We start from the raw sequence: 22110 nt of genomic DNA on the forward strand, positions 1-22110 counted from the left end.
GAAATTACATATTACCTCTGAGTGGCAAGGTTTTGACATTTGTGAGAATATGTTGGAATATTTTGGAAATTAAAAACTTTTAATCCTACTTCTCCCACAGAGATTTTGTTTAACCGATGTCAAAACAAAAAATGTAGATAAGAATGTGAGATACTAAAACTTCCACGTAAACATAAACACATATAATTCACTGAGACAATGCTTGTGATAATGCACAGGAAATACAACTCTGCTGGCTAAAACCTTCGATTAAGACACACATTAGCATGCTTGTGGTGTGAGGGTGTGTTGTGTGGAGGGTGCTGAGAAGGAGAACAGCAAAGTGGAGATGGAGTTTGTAATTGTTGTGCAAAGCTACTAAATAAAGATGAAGCTTAGCACATGGTTAAATGCAGAACTGTGGGGCCGTGGACTCTCTAAAGCGTTCCCTCTCCATGGTAATATGAAAAAGTAAACACACCGACCTTTCCATTGAAAGACAAAGGCACCATTTACAAATGGCAGGTGCATTCATAGTGAAGGCTGCTGTTTGAACAGCGGGGTGCACCTGCCATTGTCACAACACAGCAGAGCCCTCCTCAGTCTTCAGCGAGCGCAATAATGATATTATATTAAATATTTCTTAGAGCGCTTTATATTTTATAATGTGTGTGTTTATGGGAAGTGGTGGAAGTATGCAAAATAAATAAAAAGGCCTGCCAAAACTAAACCGAAAACAGTGAAGCATCATTTTGAACAGCCAAGCAACCATGAAATCACAGTATAACAATTCACAAGCATGTTTTACAGGACAGGGATACTCACTCCTGGTTCTGAGGAGCCACAGCCCTGCAGGTCTCATAGGGTGTGTAAAATCCTCCTTGCCTCAAGCCCTGGACACAGTGGTAATCCAGGCCAGATAACTCAATAATTGATACGTCTAAGTTATCAACTCAGCTGGAATAAAAAATAGAAGATCGTGTGGCCCCAGGAGTGCATCTCACCACAGTGGTAATAGTATTTAAGTTGTATGGAAGAAGAAAGTGTGTAAGCAGAACATTATTTGGCGACTGACTGAGTGAGAGCACAGCATTGTTGAATTTCTTTTTCCCTGCTATCGGGATTACTAAGATATATTCTGTGTGCAAACAGGTAACTGATTCCTCTTTAAAAAATTAACTATGAACACCGCTGACCGAGCTGTTTGAGAAGTGTGGTGACAGTTCAGGATGTGCTTCTTTTACTACAAAGTCTGCACAACAAGGCAAGGGTGTGTGTTGCCTTATAAGTTTCCATTTTTAATATCTTGCTTTCTGCTGATGTTCAAAGACTCATTTTGCAAGCTGTCAATAACAGAGGGGTCTCTCTCTAACAACTACTTTACACTGAAATACTGCAGTATTCATTCCCGGAAGAGTGATTGACTTTGCTGGCAAACAGCTTAAATTTTTTATGGCAGAAAACAGATGTGTCACTGATCTGTCTCATGAATTAACAATCATCTCCTGCGGGGGTTGTAAGAGGTTGGAGTGGGATGCACTTTAATTATTTGTGTGCCAATACAAACACACTTGCATTTTTAAAAATATGCTTCATGTGCAGTATTGACATGTGACTTCACAAATGAAAGAAATTGAGTGTGCCATGCAGGGATGAAACTGATTCTGGTTTGTCAATAGTAAGTTTGGATGATGTGGTGAGAAAACAAGTTTAGACTGAACATGAAAGATGAGACAGAAGAGAAGGAAAACCAGTGATACAGTGACCTATACTCATGTGTTTATACCCACATAACAGGTTTATGTGTTTATACTAGCAATAAGAAATCGCAGCCATCAGGACGGAAAAGTCACTGCACACAATTGCTGCAAATCTGTTTTTATTTTATTTATCTTTCAAATAAATCCATGTATAAACTACCGCTGTTATCTTGATTGTTTGGGTAGACACGTCTGTCCGCCTGGCAGCAGGTGGCGCTGTGATAGTGGGAGACGCGTCTGTTTCTCATTGACAACATTGACAACCCGGCAAACTCTACGTCTTGTATTGTTGCTGATCTTCTTGGGAAAACAGGCGCTTTGCGGGTGTGTTTAGATTTGTGTTTCCCTCCAGTGTAAGTTAAATTACTCTCTGTTTTAAGAGTACCCTTATCACGCTGTATGTGTCTGTGCTACCGACACAGAAACAAAGGTCACGAAAATGCAATATGAAGTGCAAGTATAAGCCTGAAGGCTTTGGTTCCAATACAAGAAGTGATGCGCATGTATGTGGTGTTACGTTGTGCAATATTTGTTGATGCTTTCAAAGTGATCAGTTTTTGCTTCAGCTGTAAACATTGCCATTTGGAAGAGGTGCCTTGTCTCCATGTTTGGTAGAGTTTAAATGTGGTTATTTACTGGTGACGTGTGTGGTTTATATCCGTAGACCCGGGCAATGTCGTCTCAGGGTCCTGACCCGGGCGGTGGCAAGACAGAGCCTGCAGCCGAGAAGGGCTACCGGACCCCCGGGCTGAGGGGAGTGCAGACCACGTCCCTGTTCCGGGCAATAAACCCCGAGCTCTTCATTAAACCGGTACGTGGGCTGGCCCTTATTATGCTGGGAAGTTTAATAATTGTACATGGTTCCTGTGGAATTAGCTGTACAAGGATTTCACTGCTGTAATGCTGGTTTCCTAGTCTTGGTTGACATGTTTTGCCAGTATACACACACACTTTAAGATTACAGACCAATAGTTGTCGTTCATTTTTAAGATTCACATATGTTTAATTATATTGCATCCTTTCAGATGGTGCTTTAATTGTCTCTCTCCACTCCAGAACAAGCCCGTGATGGCCTTCGGGCTCCTCACCATCTCGCTCTGCGTGGGGTACCTCGGGTACCTTCATGCCACCACAGAAAACAAACAGGACTTGTATGAAGCCGTGGACAGCGAGGGAGTGAGTCAGATGAGAAGGAGGACATCCAAATGGGACTGATCGCTGACGGTTTCCTGGACATAAAGACACTCTCTTTGCCTCAATCTATGTTTATGAATTAGAAAAACCGAACAATGTTAATCTGGAGGTTCTGCGGGCCTTCGCGCTTTCTAACGGCGTTGACCATCTCAGCTCTTGTTTTTGGATCCAAACTTTGGTGGTGAAAATCTGAATTCGGTAGCTGGTGTAAATGAATGTTGGAACCGTGTAAATATTTGTTTCCTAGTGAATAAGCAGCAACACATCTGCCGAACATGTTCATTATATCAAAATAAATACATTCTGTTCAAATGATTTTCCTTAAATTCACTGTTATGGTTTTTATTTATTTTCCCTGCAAATGAATGGGAATGTTTAGCTCACGTAGTGAGAAATATCTGCCCGTAGTATCTTTCTTCTTTAACTTGGCAGTGCCACTACAGAAGTTAATATAATTACTAATGTCAATATACATCAAGAGGATTTCTCTATTCGAGTTGTCGTTTTATGCAAGAAGTCTTGTATTTATGAAGACAATTTGCCCATTCTCATACTGTGCTTGCTTTGTGAAAAATGGACCACACATAATCAGGTTGTCTGTCCAAATTGGGTAATATAAAAGTTAACAAAGCACATGGTAAATTCAAAACGAGGGAAACATTATTTATTTATTTAATTTAGAATATAGTAATATGGTATTCTGTGGATTACTTCATTTCTAATTCTACAGTATCTTTCTGCAGTGGTTGCTTTTGGGTTTCAGTGCATACAAAAAATCAAAGTTAGTTTGATCTGAATATATTATTTTGTCTCTCCAGTTCCTCTACATAGGAGTTGAGAGAATGACGAATATTAGGAGAACTTGGAAAGAATGTGACTCCCCACCGAGTCGGCCACGGACTGAGTACAGATGGTCGGCACTGAGTCATGGAAAAAGAAGTTGGGCTTGACCTGATATACCACTCTGAATCAAACTTGAATTCTCACTGTCCCCTCTTTAAAAGACACACAAAACCTGCAGCGTAACAAGTTATGATACCATCAATTAGAGTGTTTGAGTTACAGCATTTAGCACACCCACGTATGAAGCCGATTTTAATGGTATGGCACAGTTCTACGTGCTTGCTACTCTATTTCAGTAAGTTGAATAAAGACTCCTATTTGACTGAGAAGATAATCAGTCCACAAAAGAGATTTTTTTGATAATTTATTATATAATATTTTGTATTATTTGTTGATAAACATCACAGCTGTCTTCTTTGTTCTGAAACGGTGTGAGGAAGCTTTACAAGTTTCATGTAAAGATGAAGCAGCAGGCAGCATCAGAGATTCACAGAGTGCGTAAAAGTGCTCAATTAAAATCCCCTCAAGAGCTCAATCCAAAAAATAGCACAGCATCACGCCAGAGCTTGTCTAAAGAGAGGAGAGAAGAAAAATGTACAGAAGCCAAAGCAGCTGCCATATTGGAAGAGTAAGTTATCAAAGATCATTAGAAGCATCTTGAAAGCCTTATAATTTAATAAAATACTGACGTAATGATGGATTTCGCAGGTTCTTCATTAAAACATTTGACATAGTTTAATGTCTAAAGAATCACAAAGATGTGCAATTTACAATCTAGTAGATAACACCTCAGATTGCTTAAATAGGAATAATAAACTCAGCTGTTTAATGTTTATTCCTCATGCATTTTCCATTCAACTGACCAGTGTTTATAAACTTTCCTGTCTCAATCAAGGGCATTTCTGCAGCAGGCAGAAGATGCTGGGATGTTATAGTCAGTAAAAAGAGAGAGAGATACACCCCTGGTAGATGCCCAGGCTATGATGAGAAGGGAAATGTCCTCTGCTGTTGAGAATATAGGCAGGAAAGAGCAGCCCATTGTGGGCTTTTGGCCCTGGACAAGAAGAATAAGTCTGAAGTCCTGCAGCTGAAGACCTCAGTGTGGGAATGAGAGGCCGTCCTTCAGAAGAGCCTTGGGAGGATTCAGAGGGACAGTGGCTGAGAAACAGGAGCTGGGGACAGATCTCGAAGAAACCCGACAGGCTTTCCAGCTATTTACCCCCCAGAGATGCCCGGCATTAGGACCCCACCAGGCAGAATTTCTCATTACCTGTCCTAGTGCTAGTACCGTGCCATTTCCAGCTGATAAAATTGATTTAAACTACTCTCCATTGCTGTATGTCACACACAAGCATATCAAGCAAACAAGACACAATTGCAATATTGTATTTACCCATGAAGGAAACTTTAATCAACAATCTAACCCTTTTCTTTGTCTATACTTTGTATTTTTGTTTATTAATAGGTGTGATTGGACAAATAAAGTTTACATTTTTAATGTGTACCATTTTATGATTAACCATCCACAAATTGTATTTTATACTCAAACTCTATAAACTATGCAGATTAGCATTTTGCTTAAACCTTGTTTTTAAAAAATAGATTTTATCAATAAAACCCCTTTTTTTTCCTGTGGGAGAAAACCTTAGCTGCCCCAATATAATGACACTGGCTCATCAATGACGCAACGCATTTTTAATGAGTTGGTTTGAAGGAACCGAAAAGCAATTATCAATCGCATTTTAATCACTTAACAAATCAATTACTGCATGATGGCAAAAATACCAGCTACGTTTAAGTGTTTAATGACCTTCAACAGCCCATTAATACAATTTATATAAGAGAGCCCCCCCCGCCGGACACCAGCGCTCAGCAGCAGATCCACATCCACATCCACTCGGGCTCAATATGGCGGAGAAGCGGGGTCTGCGCATCTGCTGCCGCCGCCGCGGATAACCCGCACCGCACCGCACCGCACCGCACCGCACCGCCCGCACCGGGAGGTGGACGGACGGCTTCCTCACCGGCTCTCGTCGTGCAAAACCCGGAAGCTGGATAAACTGAGACGAGACGCCGCGGGATGAAGCGCAGCGCGACAGGTCAGACGCTCGTGCGAGTGCGTGGCGAGTCCTTGGCTGTCGCGGTGTTGAGCATGCTGTGCCTATTGCATGTACTTTAAAGTATTGTTAAGACTTGGCATATACATGTATGTGGGTCTAATATACTTTAGTTGAATTGAAAACCCTTACACTTGCTCTTGGAGAACTTGGACGGATGCAATTGTGACTTTTCCCAAAGCCTGTAGAAAAAGCACCTAGCTGGCGATCGTCCGAAACGCGTTTGTGCCCATGTTTTATTTAAAATGTATACAGCGTAGATGTATGAACACTGTCCGTTTAAGATTAAAGCTCTACAAGTTGTGTTCACTCTTGAAATGGTAAAGGTCTATTGATGTGCATATCCACACAATACTGATTGTATGCAGTCAACGGTGTAGTAATTGTATTTGAAAAGGCAAATCTGAGCCCCCTTGAATGTGATGCGGTGTATTTGACTATCTGTGCATAATAGAAGAGCAAGCCGTTCAAACCCCTTTTGTCGTTCAAAACCTTCTTGAAAAGTAATGACCTCCCACAAATCCATACAGAGTCCCCACATGTAAATAACCATTTCACATTTCACAGATTTTGCAGTAGGTTCACTTCTAATTCAGAGTATCCAAAGGTGCTTATTCCACTCAACCCCCCGGTTTATTAATGTACAGTTGGAGGGATCTTGTTAATCACATTTGGAAAGTCCAGTTTCATGTCTTTCCCAGCAGGGTCCCGGGGGTCTTGTGCCCAGCTGCGCCTCCCTGCAGATCATGTGCTGAGCTCTGGAGCAGTTACATTTCCTGGTAAAACCATCTCCTTCAAACACTTCAGCTGCATTCTTGACATGAGTGCTGCATCTTTTTTTTTTTTTTTTCAAAGCCCTCAAAGGAGGTTTTAAATTTCAGTTCACAATTTGGGAGAGGTAGTAGAAATCTCCTTGATGTCTGTTGGTCAGTTCTGGCTGTCCTGTTATGTTTGAATAACCTATGCTGAACAAATCAAACCATACATGTCTGACTCGTGTTTGTTTCCAGGTGGCTTTGACCAGCAAGGATGCCCACTTGTTGTGTTTCCTGTTGAGGAGCAGAGCAGGTTAACTTCTGATCTCATTAAGGAGGAAGTTGTGGATTTCATTAGATATTTTTTGCACTTGCACAAGTGAGTACTTGGTCCTTCACTGAAAGGAATTGAGATGGTCTGTCTTGGTAATTGTCATTTTGTATTAACATTGAGAAGCTGCCTGTTGGTTGCTAAAATCTTTTATTAACTTGACTTGTCAACATGGACTGCATCTAATCGGCTTGTTTATTTTAGTAAACGGCAGGAAAAGGAAGGTTTGCTGTCAGTAGTGCTTGACCTGCGGCAGGCCACCTTGACAACAGCCAGATTTATTGCTGAATCTCTGCGGCTACTTGAGGTAACTATTACTGGCATTAAGTGTGTGTGTGTATTTAACTGAATGCTTAAATTTCATTAATGGCATGTGGTGTGTACAGTGACCTGCCTTGTCCTTTTGAACTGGATCATATGGCATTGTCATTATTGGTGTACAACCACTTGATCTAGCTTGCTCAGGATGCCGGTCAGAGTTCAGTGAATGGAAATGCAGACTTCATGACTTGGGTTCACGGCAGGTCTAGTTCATTATGCATTTCTTGCAGGCTTAGATTTCCCCTTGCTGCCCCTTGGCACTTTGTGAAAGGTGGACGTCTTGGAATAATTCTGTATTGCAGATTTGCCTTTTTTTTTTTTGAATACTTGCATCCGTAAAACTGCAGGGGTAGTTGCGCACGCATGCATTTATACTTGTGTGCAGATTAAATCCTGAAGCCCACTGAGTTGGAACACCTCCACCTGAAATAAATGGCTTCAATTTTCTTTCTCTCTCCCCTCCCCCAAGGAATGCAAGAGGACCATTCACACCGTGTATGTAATTCAGTCCAAAAAAAAGGATGTCCAGAAACTACTATTAAAAGTATTAGGAGCAATTCCCTCCAAAACCAGAGTGTCTCCTGTTAAGGTAAGCTTAATTTGTCTCCATATTAGTCATGTTTAAAATGGCATGTCCAATGTGGAATTACTGTAAAATAAACCTATGGATAAAATGAGTCTGGTGCTTGCAATGGCTAATCTGATTTAAAGCCTCTCCACAGATGGCAAAATGTTCCCTAAAGCCTAATGACCGGTCTGCTTGTAGGCTAATGGGGTCGGGGGTAGTGGATTCCTGTTGAATACTAGGCCTAATTTAGTGGTTTGGGACCATGCATTTCCGATGTATAAGCGTGATGTACATTCTTCTGCACCTGGTGTGAAAAATTTGTAGCTTTATGTTGCATATTTTAGGGGAAGTTTGATTTCATCCCTCCTGGGCTGGTGCAAGCTGGGTATCTGTGAACCAGACTTGAATAGTGCGATGCTAATTTCAAGGTGGTGGCGGGGTTAAGAAAAATCAGTGATGGGGAAATCTGTATTTGTTAATCTCCCCTTCTCTCAAGTGTGTTCTAGTGAAGGAAGTCTTCGAACTCTCTAATTACATTGATCCCAGCCAATTAACTGCTGCTCTTGGTGGATACCTGGTTTACTGCCACACAAGCTGGGTACAGTTTATCAAGGTAAGTTCACTTGGCTCCCACTTCCAAAAAATGCTGTATTTCCCCCCTTTTTAAATGGCAAACCTTTTCTGAAATGTAGCTGCATTGCTGTAGTACAAACTGGTTGTGTTTTTTTTTTTTTTTAAATCCCCAGTTCTTGTGCATTCCCTAAACATTGTCAACCGTGTGCATTTATTAGTCTTCCGATTGCTTCTGCTAATTTTCTTGAGGCTCCATTTAACTTCAGTACCTGGATATGTTGATTTTTATCCTTTTATGAAGACCTTCATTGTTACAGGAATCTATACTAGTAGTACAAGAGCAGATTTTTAGACTTATTTTTGCACAGATTAGTCTCTGGTCTAGAGAATGGATTAAGAGGGTTCAGAGAAAGTTGAGCACATTGTGTAGTTCAGTGTTGCCTACTGGAATGAGAGAATTGACCTTAATTTGCTTTACAGGTTGAGATGTTTTCAGTTTGAAAAGCAGGTTTAACTTCAGTCAGTATTTTTCCCTGGATTTGCCAAGTCCGTAAACCACAAAGCAGAAAGTGTTTAAGTACACTGGAGGGAAATGGTTCATGCATGCACCCATTTTTAAAAGCAGTCTGTGAAAAGGTGGCTGGTATTCCTGAGAAATGGGTTTTCCTGCATCTTTCATTTCTCCTCTGCATATCAACACCATCAGTGAAGGCTGTATTCCATATCCCAAGTTAAATAGACGGGTGTGTTTGATTAAATATGGTAGGGAGTTAAGCTGGGAACGAAGATGGATACATTTTTATAAATTGCCCCAAGATTGCTCAAATTTGTACATTTATCAACATGGAAAATTATAGGGAAAAGCTTAATCTATTGAAGGTATGACATCTTTAATATGTTAACTTTTGCTTTGAAGTGACTCCTGTATATTAAGGGGGTGAGAGGGTTGTGCAGTGAGATTTACCCTTCACTGAGGGTTTCAATGGCAGGTGCAAATGGCTCGCTTAACCCTGATTGATTTCCCTCTGGAACATTGGCATACTGACATTTCGGAGACCTTTGTCCCATTCCTCAAAAACGTCCCTAGGCAGTCTTTTTAAAGCGCTTTTAATCTTGAAACATGGAGATGTCTGCTTAATCAGATTCTGATGAATCCTCTCCCGAGTCCCTCACTGCCGAGTGCTACGCTCAGTTTGTGGATCCATTCATGAGTTGCTGAAATGCTGTTCCAGGCTCTTGTCTCGTTGCCAAGGAGAAGTCGACGCAATTACGAAGGGAAGACCGCTGACCTCATTAGCAAGTGAAAGGCTGTGACGTACATTGGGTTTGAGCGTATTCACTAATGTTACATGTTCTTTGAAAGCATCCACTTTGTAGCAGATGAGAAATACTAGTGCTAAAGAGCAGTTTGGTGTCTGCCAAGAACCTGTTACTTTGGTATAAGAGGTAAAAGAATTGGTGATCCTGTGCAGAAGTGAGGATTTGATGCAAACCTGCCAATAGCTTTAGTAGCTGACCTGTGTAGTGTTTGATGTTCATCAGAGCAGATTTTAATGTGCACAAACTGTCCTCTGTGAAGTTCTGCAGAAAAAGCTTTTTATGGTTTATTGAGGGACAAACTGTTTGGCAGCCTCTTGTAAAATGGTGCATTTGTCTAGTTGGGGGTATTTCAATTTGCAAGCTTGCCCAGGTAAATTTACCATGGGATGTTCATTCTTAACATGGTTTTACTTTTGGTTGTACCATACATCTTACAGTGGCTTCCTATTGTTTTAACATGGGTTTACTACACTGCACCATGGTAACCATTTCAAAGGTATGTTTATTGAAGTATAGCTGGATAATAGTGCTACCACCATAATAAAACCCTGTGAAAAGGGCAGAAAAATCCAGAATAAACTAAACCAGTGACTTCATTATGGTTTGTCTTCAGGAGATTGATGCCTTCGTCACAGAGTTTCTCTCGGTGGTCCATAGGCTTCCGTCCTGTATAGCCTCCATTCAGAAATTCTCCCAGCAGGCCGTCCCCACTGGGCTGGAGGATCTCAAAGTGTTCTGCTCTACAAATGAGACCCGGTTTCAGGCGCTGAGGAGGTGAGGCCGGACCTTTGTTAAGCACGTGGGTAGCAATGCCTTTCACAGACCTCGCTCTGTCGTGTTAAATGCTATAGGTTCCATCCATGTAACTTTTTTTGTGCTAATGTTTCTAAGCATTGAAGTACTTTCTCTTTGGGCCTGTCCATTTCACTGCAGTGGTCAGGTTGCACAAGTCTTGTATTACAAGACTGATAAGGTTTCCAGCCTGGATGCTTTAGTAAATTAACCGAAGTCTGCGGTCAAAGTGCTTTTTGAATCGGATCCAAGCTGAAATGGTCTGGGTTTAAAGGCCAAAAGATAAAGGGACTTGCTATTTAAGTTACTTTCCAGTCCGCTAAAAGAGCTTAACTCCAATATTCGGAGTAGTGTGAACCATTTCTGAAAATTCGGACCGTATTGAAATTACTTTCAATGCTTCTGCCGTTTTCTTGCTTATTTTAAAATTAATTGGAAAGTACAGAATATTAGCAGAAGACCTTGGCATACAAACCTACCTTGCAGTTCACTTTTATTTTTTATAATCTTTACCTCGTGTGGTTTTGTGTGCAGATGCTTGTGAACGGTCTGACCTAAACTCCTATTTTTCCAGTGAGCTTGGCCTTGATGAGTTGCTGCAACACTGTGAGCAGATCATTGTGAAGTTGCGCTTCCCTGAGAATGACCCCTGCTATCAGGCGATGGCCGGCACAACCCAGTTCACTTGCACTGCCTTTGAGATGCTGGAGAACTACAACAGGTAAAACTGGTGAGGTTAATCGAAACTGGAAGAGTCATGCTGTGTCATGCCAATGTGTCGTAGTATTAGTTTTGAGGTGTCTGGATGTTTAGTATGCTGTTATTGAATGGTGGGGAGGGGGAAATGCAATTCTAATTTCACAGTACTATTGTTGGAGGGCTTGTAATGTGTACAAAAGGGGGTAGAGAAACCTTTAGTGGGAGATTTTGAACCGTGGCCCACAGGAAGTAAAAGGAGCCTGCCTCTTTGGTAGAGCACAGTAACTCTATGCTGCCAGAGTCTGTAACTGTATCGGAGCAGCTTTTGTCTGCAAGTGCTCCACAATCAAGTATTCGTGGCTCTGTTTTTAAAGGATAACCGCGGCAGTGGAGAAGGTGGAGTTACTGTGGCAACAGGTGCTTTCCAAGCCCCGCTTTCAGCTGCTGAGTCTCCAGCACAGGAGCGAGGCCCAGCAGGTATGACTTAATCTCTCTTCCTCTGGGTCGGGGAAAATCTCTAACACAAGTCTGTTTTGGAAAATCCCTTTTTGGAGGACAATACTCAGTTAAATTTCAGGCTTTTAATTTGAGTTTCCTATATCCAAACTGCATGCACAAATAAACTGTTAGACGGTGTGAACATGTATGTAATCTTGGTTCTTTTTAATGATCCAAAAGATCATGGAGGAAATGAAGAAAGCCATGGAAAAGCTCCAGTCTCGTAGAACAGAGGTTGCTAAAGAAGCCAGCGAAGCAGAAATCTTTAAGTCCAAGTTTGAGACTAACACCTACAGGCCTACCATGGTAAGTCTGACTTGCCATTAAACGCATTGCTCTTCTAGCCTTGTATTTTCTAAATCTAGTTTTTATTTACTCTAGAACTCGCACTGACTGCATAAGCTGTAGTTGTATCTGATGGATGTTCTTGGTTCTCAGGTGCTGATTCAGAAGGCGGAGAACTTGCTCCTCCAGGAAGGGCCAGTCCTGGAGGGCTGGGCTGAAGATCTGCACATAATGAAAGAGGAGCTCCGTGCCTCTGTGGAGCTCCCGCGCCAGACCCTCCGGGCCGTGTCCGACTTCTACTACTACTTCAATACCGTAACGGATTCGGATTTTACTTTTTAGAATAATCCATGAGGAATTCTTGGTGCCCTATTTAATGGTTACACAATGGTCACCCATCCTGATAATGGACCAGTTATTGAACATTTAATTGCAATAAATTGTCGCAATGGGTTGGTGTATTTAGACCTGCTAGACCTTAATAATCCAATTTTTTTTTTTTTTTTTTTTTGTAGTCAAGTTTTTGGTTAACTGATTCAGCCATTTAATGTACGTCAAGATATCCTTATTCACAATCTTAGTCCCCTACAAAAAAAACTTTTGTAACCAGATAAAATGCATTTTTTTAACTTTAACCTGCCTTTCATTGGTTTTGTAGCTTAGAGTATCCCGTCTTCTGCATTGCAGTTGCATGATGTCGGTAAATGTTCTAAAATGTGTAGCTTTCCTTCTCTCCAACAGTCCCGAAGCTGGTACAATATAGTCTTGGGTCAGAATTTCTTTCAACTCCTCTTATGGAGTGGAAGCAGTGGCAGCACCCAGAGCCTTGGTGGTCCTGCATGGAAGCGGATGGTTTATCAGTTCCTAAGGAAGAATCCCTCCCCAGAAATGGATGAATTGATTCAGCTCGCTCACCTTGCGGATGTTGTTCCTGATGTACCGCTGCAGCAGACTGGAAAGCAGTTGTCTCACCGGTGAGGAATTGGTTTAAAGTCCCCTTCCCACAACTCTCCCCCAACCTCAGCTTTATGTATAAAAAAACCCATCTAAAACTTTTTTTTTTAAATGTGGATTGATAATGAAAATGTAATATCCTGCTTTATATGGTCACATCCTTGCATTGCTTCTGAAATGGAGTGGCTTCATCATGGTGCGTATCATTTTTAAATGTCTCAAGTTTTAATTGCTTTTGCTTTCTCAAGGTGCATGATACTACGGAAGCTGTTGACCTCTCCTGGAGCCCTTCCGTTGAATGATCTGCAGCTGGCCCTTCAGTGGCAGTTTGAGTTTCTGATGAGAACCAAGCCCGAGGCATACCGTAACCATTGTGACTATGCCAGAGCTGAGGGTCTTGGGGCATATGAGCAGAAATTGAAAGCTAAAGAGAATCCCAGCAAGCCTCCCAAATATCAAGGAAATGGTGGACCTACAGCAGACTTGCACTCTATAGGAAAAGGGACCCGTAAATCCTGTCCTCTAGGTAACTCCAGGCCAAATAAGTGGCACAAAGCAAAGCAATTGCACGGCCAGACTTTCCCAAATTTCTTCCTTCAAAGCACCGTTCTAGGTAAACTGGCAGCATCAGGAAAGCCACCTTCCTTGAGCTCTTTTGACTCGGGGTTTGATGGAGCTGGGAGCTGCCATTTGGACAGTGGGACTGTGAGAGAGGGCTGGGGAATGCCATGCAGGCCACAATGTGCGAGCGAGCTCCCCAGGTCAGTTGCTAGAGAAGCACTGATTCGCGAAGAGAACATTTCGAGCGTGTCAGATTCTGACCAGTGTCGTGAGGACTCTAATTTTGCAATGAGTGGATGTAGCTCAAGGGCCAGTATACAGATCGTTCCAAAGATCTCGACGGACTCTCTGAACTTTGAGGTCAAAGTGCAGCGATCTGCGACCTTGCCAAAAAATCCCTGGCTGAGTTTGCCTGTTGAGGACCTGGAGAATGCTTACACGGTTACCATTACCCCAAAAAGACCAGTGCAGACCAAGCAAAATAATTCCCTTGAAAGTACAGATACAGTGCAGCAGTCCGAAAGTCTGAAGGTCGTTGGAAACTCAAACCAGCGGGGACAGTCTATGGTCCAAGCTCCTGGAAGGGTGGGTGGGTCTGCAGAGTGTGGAATACTGCAAGGTCAGGGCATCTTTGAGATCTCATCAGACCTGAGCCCAATATGCAATGTGCTGTCCAGTACCATAAACGATGTGCAAGACAAACCAAACCTGACAGCTGAAAGTGCCCAGACCCTCCTCTGGGACACCTATGACTTTCACTCCACTGAACCAGATGGACACTGTGAAAGGTAGCTTTTTAATTTAATTCCGTAGTTAGTGATGTAAAGCTTTAGAGTCTTGGATCTGTACTGCATTCTTAAAATGCCGGTTTTCAATTTAATTTAATTACCTGACTTGCCTTTTGTAACCACTCAGATTTCAAATCTGAATTGGGGCATTTAAGGTAAGCTTGGTGAACTCATTATCTGTATTAATCGAAACATTGTTTTTATAAGATGTATACTAGTTCCTTATTGATGATCAATCCAGATGGGGTAACCAAGCATGCCAACCCTGCATCTTTGCAAAATGTGGCTTACAAACTTGGGTTTCAAAGTAAAAAAACAAACCATGTAATTTGATAGAATTGAGCAATGCAAGAACCCATTTTAATTGAAATGGACAACAGTTGAGGACTTGACTATACCAGTTAAAAATCAGTGTGATTGATCCTTCGGTTAGTGAATTCACCCTCTGTGACTGGGACCTGCTGGAGCAAGAGAGTCTTCAGGAAGTGGAACACATGCTTGATAGGACAGCTGGCATTCTGGAGGTAAGCAGCTAAAGGATGAAAGCCTATATGGGTAAAACCCTTTTTCAACTTATTCCAAAATGTCTTAAATTATTCTTGGACAGATCCTGGAGATTCTGTATAAGGGTACAAAGGCATTAGTTCTCTTGCCAATCCTTAGTACAAAATTCTACATGGGGCATACCATCTAAATGGTGAAATGTAGGGTGTGCTCCCTCTGCAGAGGAGAACCCTACAGGATGTTTAATGCTGGTTAGGATAGAGCTGCCTAATAAGTGACGTAACGCTAGTTTTAGATCTGTTCATTTTGCACATGATCTACAGCTTAAATAGTACTTAAGAGATGTTTAGTTGTGTAGTGGTTTGTAGTAATACAACTAACTCAACCTAATTCAGGAAGAAGAGAATGTGCTGAAACAGGAGGAGGTGCTTGATCTCCTGCTGAAGACGCAGAGTCGCAGCCAGCAGTGGGAGTTGTGGGGTGATCAAGATCAACAAAGTGTGGTACGATTTGCATGAGGCATTTACTTCTTGTATTTCGTCCTTTTACTAATGAGTTAACTGTTGTACAGAATTGTTTTTTGGTGGCTTTCAAAGTGCATTGTAGAGGCTCAACTCAATGGATAGGATGTTCTCCTGAGAAACCTACACCCAGTAAAATGCCAATGGTAAAAATTCCCAAAACATAGTGTTTTAGGCATGGTGAAAAATCCACTACATAGTCTGTAAAATTAGCAGTATTTTGCATTCAGTGATGCAAATTTAATTTGTAATGCCATCAATTCTATGCTGATATTATGTTGTCCTTTCCAGGGTCCCATGTCTTCTAGTGAGCTGGTGGAGGCCGGTGTTCTTGGCATTGAGGACTGTCCTGCTGATGAAATCCCAGAGCATATTCCACCGGGTTCTTTGATCACAAAGTGCAAGAATACAGAGCTTGCCCATGCAGGTGCTGCCAAGCACTTGGTTGGGAACAGAGTGATCTCCAAATCATGCAGTGGGCCCAGTTTCCTGGAGGAGCTTAAAGAGCTGCACATAATAGAGGATCAGATTTTTGAAGAGAACTTGAAGATCCATGAGTTGAGGTGTTCTGAGGAAGCGGAGCAATGCATCGAGAGGCAGTGCTCTAAAGGGGGCTCCTGTGGTTTGAGCATGGAAAGGGAAACATTCTTATTGGCGTTGGACAAGAAGAAACGGGAGGTGGAGAGGATGGAGAAAAGCCTCCATCAAGAAAGGGCACAGAGATCCGAACTCAAGAACAGATTGGGTAGAGGGCCTAGAACAGCCTGCAGCAATCTCAAGGTAAAATCTGACCGGAATGTGGAACCAAGCGCTCCATGTGATCCAGTGCTGCAAAATCAAACTGAGGCTGAATTGTGCCAGGAGAAAAAGCTCAAGTCTGTTCCTCAAAGTGAGGCTGCTGGCATGCATAGTTCTGTCCTGGTTGAATCTACCACTACATTAAGATGCAGCAACCAGGATTCTACTAATAAACCAGGAAAATCTGCAGAACTACCAGAGGGATTGAGCTGCATAGTAGATTCTGAGAATTCTGTGAAAAAGTGTGGTGCAGAACTGGAGCACAACGGACCACCTTGTGAAGAAACTCCACTCCAGCAAATGGAAACTGACTTGGGTTCAGAGTCTCCTAACCGAACTGTTCTTGGGTGTCTGGAGGATGTCCCATGTACACAGAGCTGTACCTTAAAAGGTTCATTAGAATATACTCAGGATTACCTAAATGAGGTGGTTTGCAATGCCATTAAAGACTGTACAAGAGGGAATGAAAGCTGTCATGAAAGTGATGCAGGGTGTGAAAATATGGTCTATTTCTCTGTAGGGAGGAGTGAGAACCCTGTACCAGCAGTAAGGAAGATTAGCCCTAGTTGTTCAGTTTCCCTTGCACCTGCAGAAAACTCAGTCCGTGGTGCATTTGACCCGGGTGGCTGTCCCAACAAACCTCCGGTGCCAAAGCCAAGAAAGGCATCTCGGCCTCTAAAAACTGTAGGTCAGTTTAGTAAAGGCCTTCAACAAAAACCGTGCAACACTTCTCTGATCTCCTCAAAAGATGACCATGAGGAATTGGTATCCCCTGTGGTACTGGAATCCCAATCCACCAAGGAAATTCCAAAACCAAGGGAACGAAAGAAAATCAAATCGGAAAAGCCCACCGATGAAGAAATCCCATCTTCAAATCTTCCTGTTGAAAGTGATGCACTTTCTTCAGGGGCTTGCTGCACAAAAACCTCTGAACTTGGTCCTTCAATAGTGCAGGAAGTCGAACTGGATTCAGATGCCACCTTAAATTGTAACGGGGGAATTCTTTCTGCAGATCTAACAAGGGAGGACTTTTCTCCTGGGCCTAGTGGTACTAATTGTGGACTAGAGATGGCTTCAAACAAAAATCTCTTGAGAGAAGTGAATCATTCCCATGCAGTGCATTTATCAGTGTGCAGTGAAATCAAAAGGACTTCGTCTACCTGGAGCCCGCCTGTTAATCATTTTGAGACCCTCCCAGTGGAGGTAATGCCAGTTAAGATTTTTATTTGCATTATAAATAAACCCAAATTGTAAGTGGATTTGTATAGGAATCCACACTTGTAATTTCCATGTGTGGATATAAATTCTCCCCCAGAGTGGAATGTGGAGTGGCCTTCTCTCAATGCTGCGTCTGGTTTATTTCACAGGTCAGTTACTTCAAGACCCCAATCGTGCTGGACACTGGATCAGGGCTAATGAAAGCTGGCTTTGCAGACCATGACCTTCCAACTACAATCTTCCCCACAGTGCTTGGGTGGCCAAAGTATGAGGTAAAACTAACTGCATGGCCAAATGCTCTACCATTTTGTCTAATGTATGAAGGAATAATTCCCTTTCCTCCCCATGATTTTCTTTCCTTTAAATAGGAGGTACTGAATGGGAATTATGAACGAGAGACGTACATTGGACATGAGGCACAGCACATGCGAGGGGTCCTGACTCTCAAATATCCCATGCAAAACGGCATCATCCGGAACTGGGATGAAATCGAAAAGGTGCTTGGCGTTTTAATCCTCATAGTTAGAATACAACAATCTTTATTGCAGCATTTTCCTCCACTCTTAAGTGTGAGAATACAGAATGTATGAAGTCATTCTCAATTTTTCCCCAGGCAAGAATTATTGTATTTATAAAATTTGACTTAAGGGGGGGGGTGGGGGAATTTGATCAGAAATGCATGCATAAGTACAGTTTCTTTTTGCAGATCTGGCATCACACCTTTCAGCACCAGCTGCATGTCGACCCTGAGGAGCATCCTGTACTGCTGTCTGAAGCTGCCATGAACCCCCGGGAGAATCGGCAACGGATGGTCGAAATAATGTTTGAAGTCTTCAATGTACCCTATACCTATGTGGCCATGCAAGCAGTGCTGGCACTCTATGCAACAGGAAGAACAACTGGTATGGTACTTTTAGTTCCCCTGTATGGCATTGGAGATGGCTCCTTTTTCTTTAGCATTATTTGATTAGTTTCCCTCTGCTCCAATTACTTTCCCCTTTTGATACCAGGTGTGGTTTTTGACTCTGGAAATGGAGTAAGCCATAGTGTGCCAGTGTTTGAAGGATACAGTCTACCTCACGCAGTGCAGCGCTTCACACTGGCTGGCCGTGATGTCACTCTACATCTGAAAAAGGTTGGGGGGTGGAGGCAAACCTTTACTGATCTAACGTCTAATGAGGCTGCTTTGTACCTTTTTAGTAAATTGTAGTAAAATGTCTCTTACTGCATGCTATCTTTTCACCAGACTGTGAAGTCAGTGTCCTCTGTACCACTGGTGCTCTCTGGTGTCATCAAGTTTATATTGTATTCTACATCTTTCCAGTTGCTACAAGAAAAAGGCTTCTCTTTCAACACCACTGCGGAGCTGGAGATTGTGCGGGAGATCAAGGAGAAGTGTTGCTGCGTGGCTCCGGATTACGATGCTGAACTCGATGGCCAGGAAGGGCCTGCCAGCTCGGAGATGTTTTACACGCTGCCTGATGGACAGATAATAAATGTGGGCACGGAGAGGTTCAGGTAACTTGGAAATTGACCTGGATGTATAACTGTGGAGAGGTGGGGGATGAGACTGCATTCTAAAGCTGCTGGATGAGCTGCAGAGTTGATGTAACACTAGTGAATGGCTGCCTGCTTAAACTAAAAATTGAAGACCCGACTGAGATCATTCAGATGCCATGAGAGTAAGTTTGTTTTTAGGTGCGTATGTTGTACAAGATGTCCCTGTATACTTAAGTGCCTCCAGTGTGTACATCGGCCAATCGATCATCTGCAGGCATCCTGGGAACCCTTTTTCAAAACCTACTGCAAATAGCATGTGATTACCCCCCCCCCCCCCCCCCTTTCCAAATAAGTTAAACTGAATGTGCCAGTACCTCATGGCACTCTTGGAGCTAAATTGGATATTTAATTTCAGAATTCCAATTTAAGCTGTGGTGCTTAATGGGGCTGAGAACTTGCAGAATTTAAGCTTTGCGTCATTAGCATGAGTGAACCCTTTTTGTTTCCTCTAAGGGCGCCTGAAATACTTTTCAAACCCGAACTAATTGGGAGAGACCATTATGGGATGCATGAGAGCATCTTCCACTCCATTCTCCGCTGTGATATCGACCTCCGAAGAAACTTTGTGGGAAATATTGTTTTATCAGGTATGTTTTTAAGCTTTCCTTATTGGAATGGACAATTTAACCTTGTCAGTGCTGAAAGCTAGAGCTAAACCAATTACCCTATGAAAGAGCCATAAATTGCATCCATTCTGTATACATAAAGGAGACTTCCTACTTTTCACACATTTGTACAATCAGTCAGACCAATCTGACTAATGGTTAGTTTATGCACTTTTCATGAAGTGTGAGTTGCCAAGGACCTAGATTTTTGTAGCTTTTAATCTCAAGCAAATGGTAAATTCACTTCTCATTTTGATCATAAGTAGTGTTTGTAAGGTTGTGGTGTCTAGATACAGACCATGCCAATGCAAGTTTAAGTACTTGTATAGAAAAATTTAATTTGATTGGTTGAAGGTGGGAACACTCTGCTGTCGGGCTTGCCGCAGCGTCTGCAGACTGAGATTCGTGCCATGGTGCCGGGTGAACTTTGGGGTGGCGTACGGGTAATGAGCCCAAGGGACCGAGACTTTGCTGTGTGGAGCGGGGGGGCCGTGCTTGCCAGCCTTCCCTCCTTCAGCACCGCGTGGATCAGCCAGGCGGAGTACGAGGAGTTCGGCCCTGACATCGTCTTCAGGAAGTGCTTCTGAGCAGAGCAGCTATGTTGAGCCTGGCTGTATGAATTGTCTAAAGTGCAATCTTTTTTTACAGTAGCTTTTAATGGTGCCTTTTTTTTTTTTTTTAAAGTCTTCAAATGTTCTAAAACTGATTCAAACAAGCAATAAGCTGTATATACAAAATGTAAATCTACATTTTCCAATTTGGGACAGTTGGTAAAAGACTTGTTAAAGTCTAATCCTATGAATCCAATTTAATCACTTAAAAGGCACTTATTGGATTGCCTGGCTTATCTTTTTAAAGTGGATTTGTTGAGCACTACAGAATGAGAACCCATAGGGAAGCTGTAATCAATTTGGTAATCGGCACCACAAACTACACCAGAACATTATCTGTGATCTATAGGATATTTCAAACATGGAGTTTGGGGGAGCCATACAGGAAGTCCAAATATCCATCTTGTGATTTGGCAACAGCCTTTGTACATCAAATTCAAGTAAAAGCTAGAATTTTAAGGAAATGCAGCATGAAACTAATGGATTATCCTAATTTGTACCACAGACTGCAGTTCAGCAATTACCATCCCATTACCAATCTGTTGCAGGAAATGCCAACTTTCATCAAGTATTAAAATTAGTTAAAATCCCTAACTTGGAAGAAATGGGTCTGACTAAAACACAATCTGGTGCTTTTTAATCTCAAATTTCCACAACAAACTGACCTGAAACATGCAATGATCAACCCCCAAGTTCCCATCTGTTATCCACACTGCAATTTTAAAATGAGAACTAAGGGCACTTTTTATTACAAGCCTTTTATTCATGCGTGTACTATGATTGAAGTACAGGAAGACTGGAGTCTTTTGGTTGTATGATTTCTCTTCCCCCTGCCCCCCTCCCCAGTTTTGGTCTGTCACCTTGGTGTTTGCAAAGCTAGTGTGGCCCTTCTCAGGTAGTCAGAATTGATTTATCAGAGATGGTTTATTTTGCAAATTAATATTGTATATTGGAGAAGGCTGATCTTCTAAAGACTTCAGGTAATGTCACTGCAGTCTAGAATTTATAATCCAGGAGTCCCGTCTTGCATATGTATCCTATCCTTCATTTTCCTCTCCCCACAGACTTTAGTAAAGAGGAATACATCAATCTAAAAAGTGCTTTGTGACTGAGCCTTATTTACACTTTTTTTTTTTTTAAGCACAATATTGAATTTTTGTATTTAAATTTGCTGTTCTTTTGCATGTTATCACTTTTCTTCCACTTATTATTTTGGAAAGGTATCTAGACATAAAGCACGGTTTTAAATGGAAGTGTTCTTTGCGAGCTAAAGCCTGTAGGCCTTGTTAAATAGATATGGTACATTTCAATCAGAGTGGCTCTTGTTAGTACTAATGTAGACGGGACAACCTGGTATTAAATAGTATCCAAGTACAATGTGTTTGTAAGCATAGTTACAATATCCAATCCGACGCCTATGAAGACTGCGGATTAGACTTTTGACCTTCAATTCCTTGATTGGCCCGAAGGCTGTAAAGTGAGTTTGGGTTGCGGGGGAGGGGAGAAGGCCCTGCTTTTGTACACGCCTGGATTTATATGTATGTGTAACGTCCGTCCTTTTTTATAATAAATTATTCTTGTTAATCTGAGTTTGATTTTTATTCTCCACTGCCTATATGCAAGTAAATGTATCTATTGTAACAAACCTCTACTACTCCATTTACTACAATGCCAGGATAGGGCGAGTACATCTATTTGTGGGCTCCAGAGTAATCTGGGTGACCAGTAAATGTTAAACCCATTGGATAGGATTGTTCCCCCACATGTTGATTGTGTTGTCTCGGTTCAGAAAGCTCTACGATATGAAATTAAATGTGAAAGCTCCCGCAGTTCATGAAGAACCTTGGCTGCGGGTGTGTAGCGCAGAGCTGCGCGGCTCCGCCAATAGGAGTGGTCGGTTTCTGTATAGCTGCGCGGCTCCGCCAATAGGAGTGGTCGGTTTCTGTATAGCTGCG

General features: G+C 42.1%; 2 protein-coding genes across 4 annotated transcripts; both read left to right on the forward strand.

The window, feature by feature from the left end:
* The first annotated feature begins 1984 nt into the window (after positions 1–1984).
* Positions 1985–3259, forward strand: smim8 (small integral membrane protein 8). Of its 2 annotated transcripts, none has more exons than XM_066687556.1 (3): positions 1985–2092; positions 2404–2550; positions 2796–3259. In XM_066687556.1, exons 2-3 carry the CDS (start codon positions 2413–2415, stop codon positions 2952–2954), a joined length of 297 nt encoding a protein of 98 aa, XP_066543653.1. In that variant the 5' UTR covers positions 1985–2092; positions 2404–2412; the 3' UTR covers positions 2955–3259. The 2 variants fall into 2 exon arrangements, with proteins under 2 accessions (XP_066543653.1, XP_066543572.1); XM_066687475.1 differs by lacking the exon at positions 1985–2092 and adding an exon at positions 2142–2242.
* A 2432-nt stretch (positions 3260–5691) lies between these two features.
* LOC136711397 (uncharacterized) lies at positions 5692–21744 on the forward strand. 2 transcript variants are annotated; one of them, XM_066687686.1, is made up of 23 exons: positions 5692–5875; positions 6595–6672; positions 6904–7027; positions 7184–7286; positions 7770–7889; positions 8365–8481; positions 10375–10535; positions 11128–11274; positions 11627–11729; positions 11931–12056; positions 12189–12350; positions 12777–13009; positions 13238–14338; positions 14772–14862; positions 15238–15345; positions 15655–17364; positions 17529–17651; positions 17748–17876; positions 18086–18281; positions 18390–18514; positions 18704–18897; positions 19393–19526; positions 19899–21744. In XM_066687686.1, the coding sequence occupies exons 1-23, from the start codon at positions 5857–5859 to the stop codon at positions 20129–20131; spliced, it is 5637 nt and encodes a 1878-aa protein (XP_066543783.1). In that variant the 5' UTR covers positions 5692–5856; the 3' UTR covers positions 20132–21744. The 2 variants fall into 2 exon arrangements, with proteins under 2 accessions (XP_066543783.1, XP_066543868.1); XM_066687771.1 differs by having other exon boundaries at positions 6598–6672.
* Positions 21745–22110: the final 366 nt, after the last annotated feature.

This window comes from Amia ocellicauda, chromosome 1 (assembly GCF_036373705.1).
Source record: "Amia ocellicauda isolate fAmiCal2 chromosome 1, fAmiCal2.hap1, whole genome shotgun sequence".
Taxonomy (NCBI): domain Eukaryota; kingdom Metazoa; phylum Chordata; class Actinopteri; order Amiiformes; family Amiidae; genus Amia; species Amia ocellicauda.

What these genes read in the sequence shown, in the direction of transcription:
- smim8 (XM_066687475.1), top strand. Translation starts at nt 2,186, where the DNA reads ATGAAGTGCAAGTATAAGCCTGAAGGCTTTGGTTCCAATACAAGAAGT. An exon ending in ATACAAGAAGTGATGCGCAT is followed by an intron (nt 2,243 to 2,403) that starts GTATGTGGTGTT and finishes TTATATCCGTAG; the next exon opens with ACCCGGGCAATGTCGTCTCA. An exon ending in CCGAGCTCTTCATTAAACCG is followed by an intron (nt 2,551 to 2,795) that starts GTACGTGGGCTG and finishes TCTCCACTCCAG; the next exon opens with AACAAGCCCGTGATGGCCTT.
- LOC136711397 (XM_066687686.1), top strand. An exon ending in GCTGGGTACAGTTTATCAAG is followed by an intron (nt 8,482 to 10,374) that starts GTAAGTTCACTT and finishes GTTTGTCTTCAG; the next exon opens with GAGATTGATGCCTTCGTCAC. An exon ending in ACAGGAGCGAGGCCCAGCAG is followed by an intron (nt 11,730 to 11,930) that starts GTATGACTTAAT and finishes ATGATCCAAAAG; the next exon opens with ATCATGGAGGAAATGAAGAA.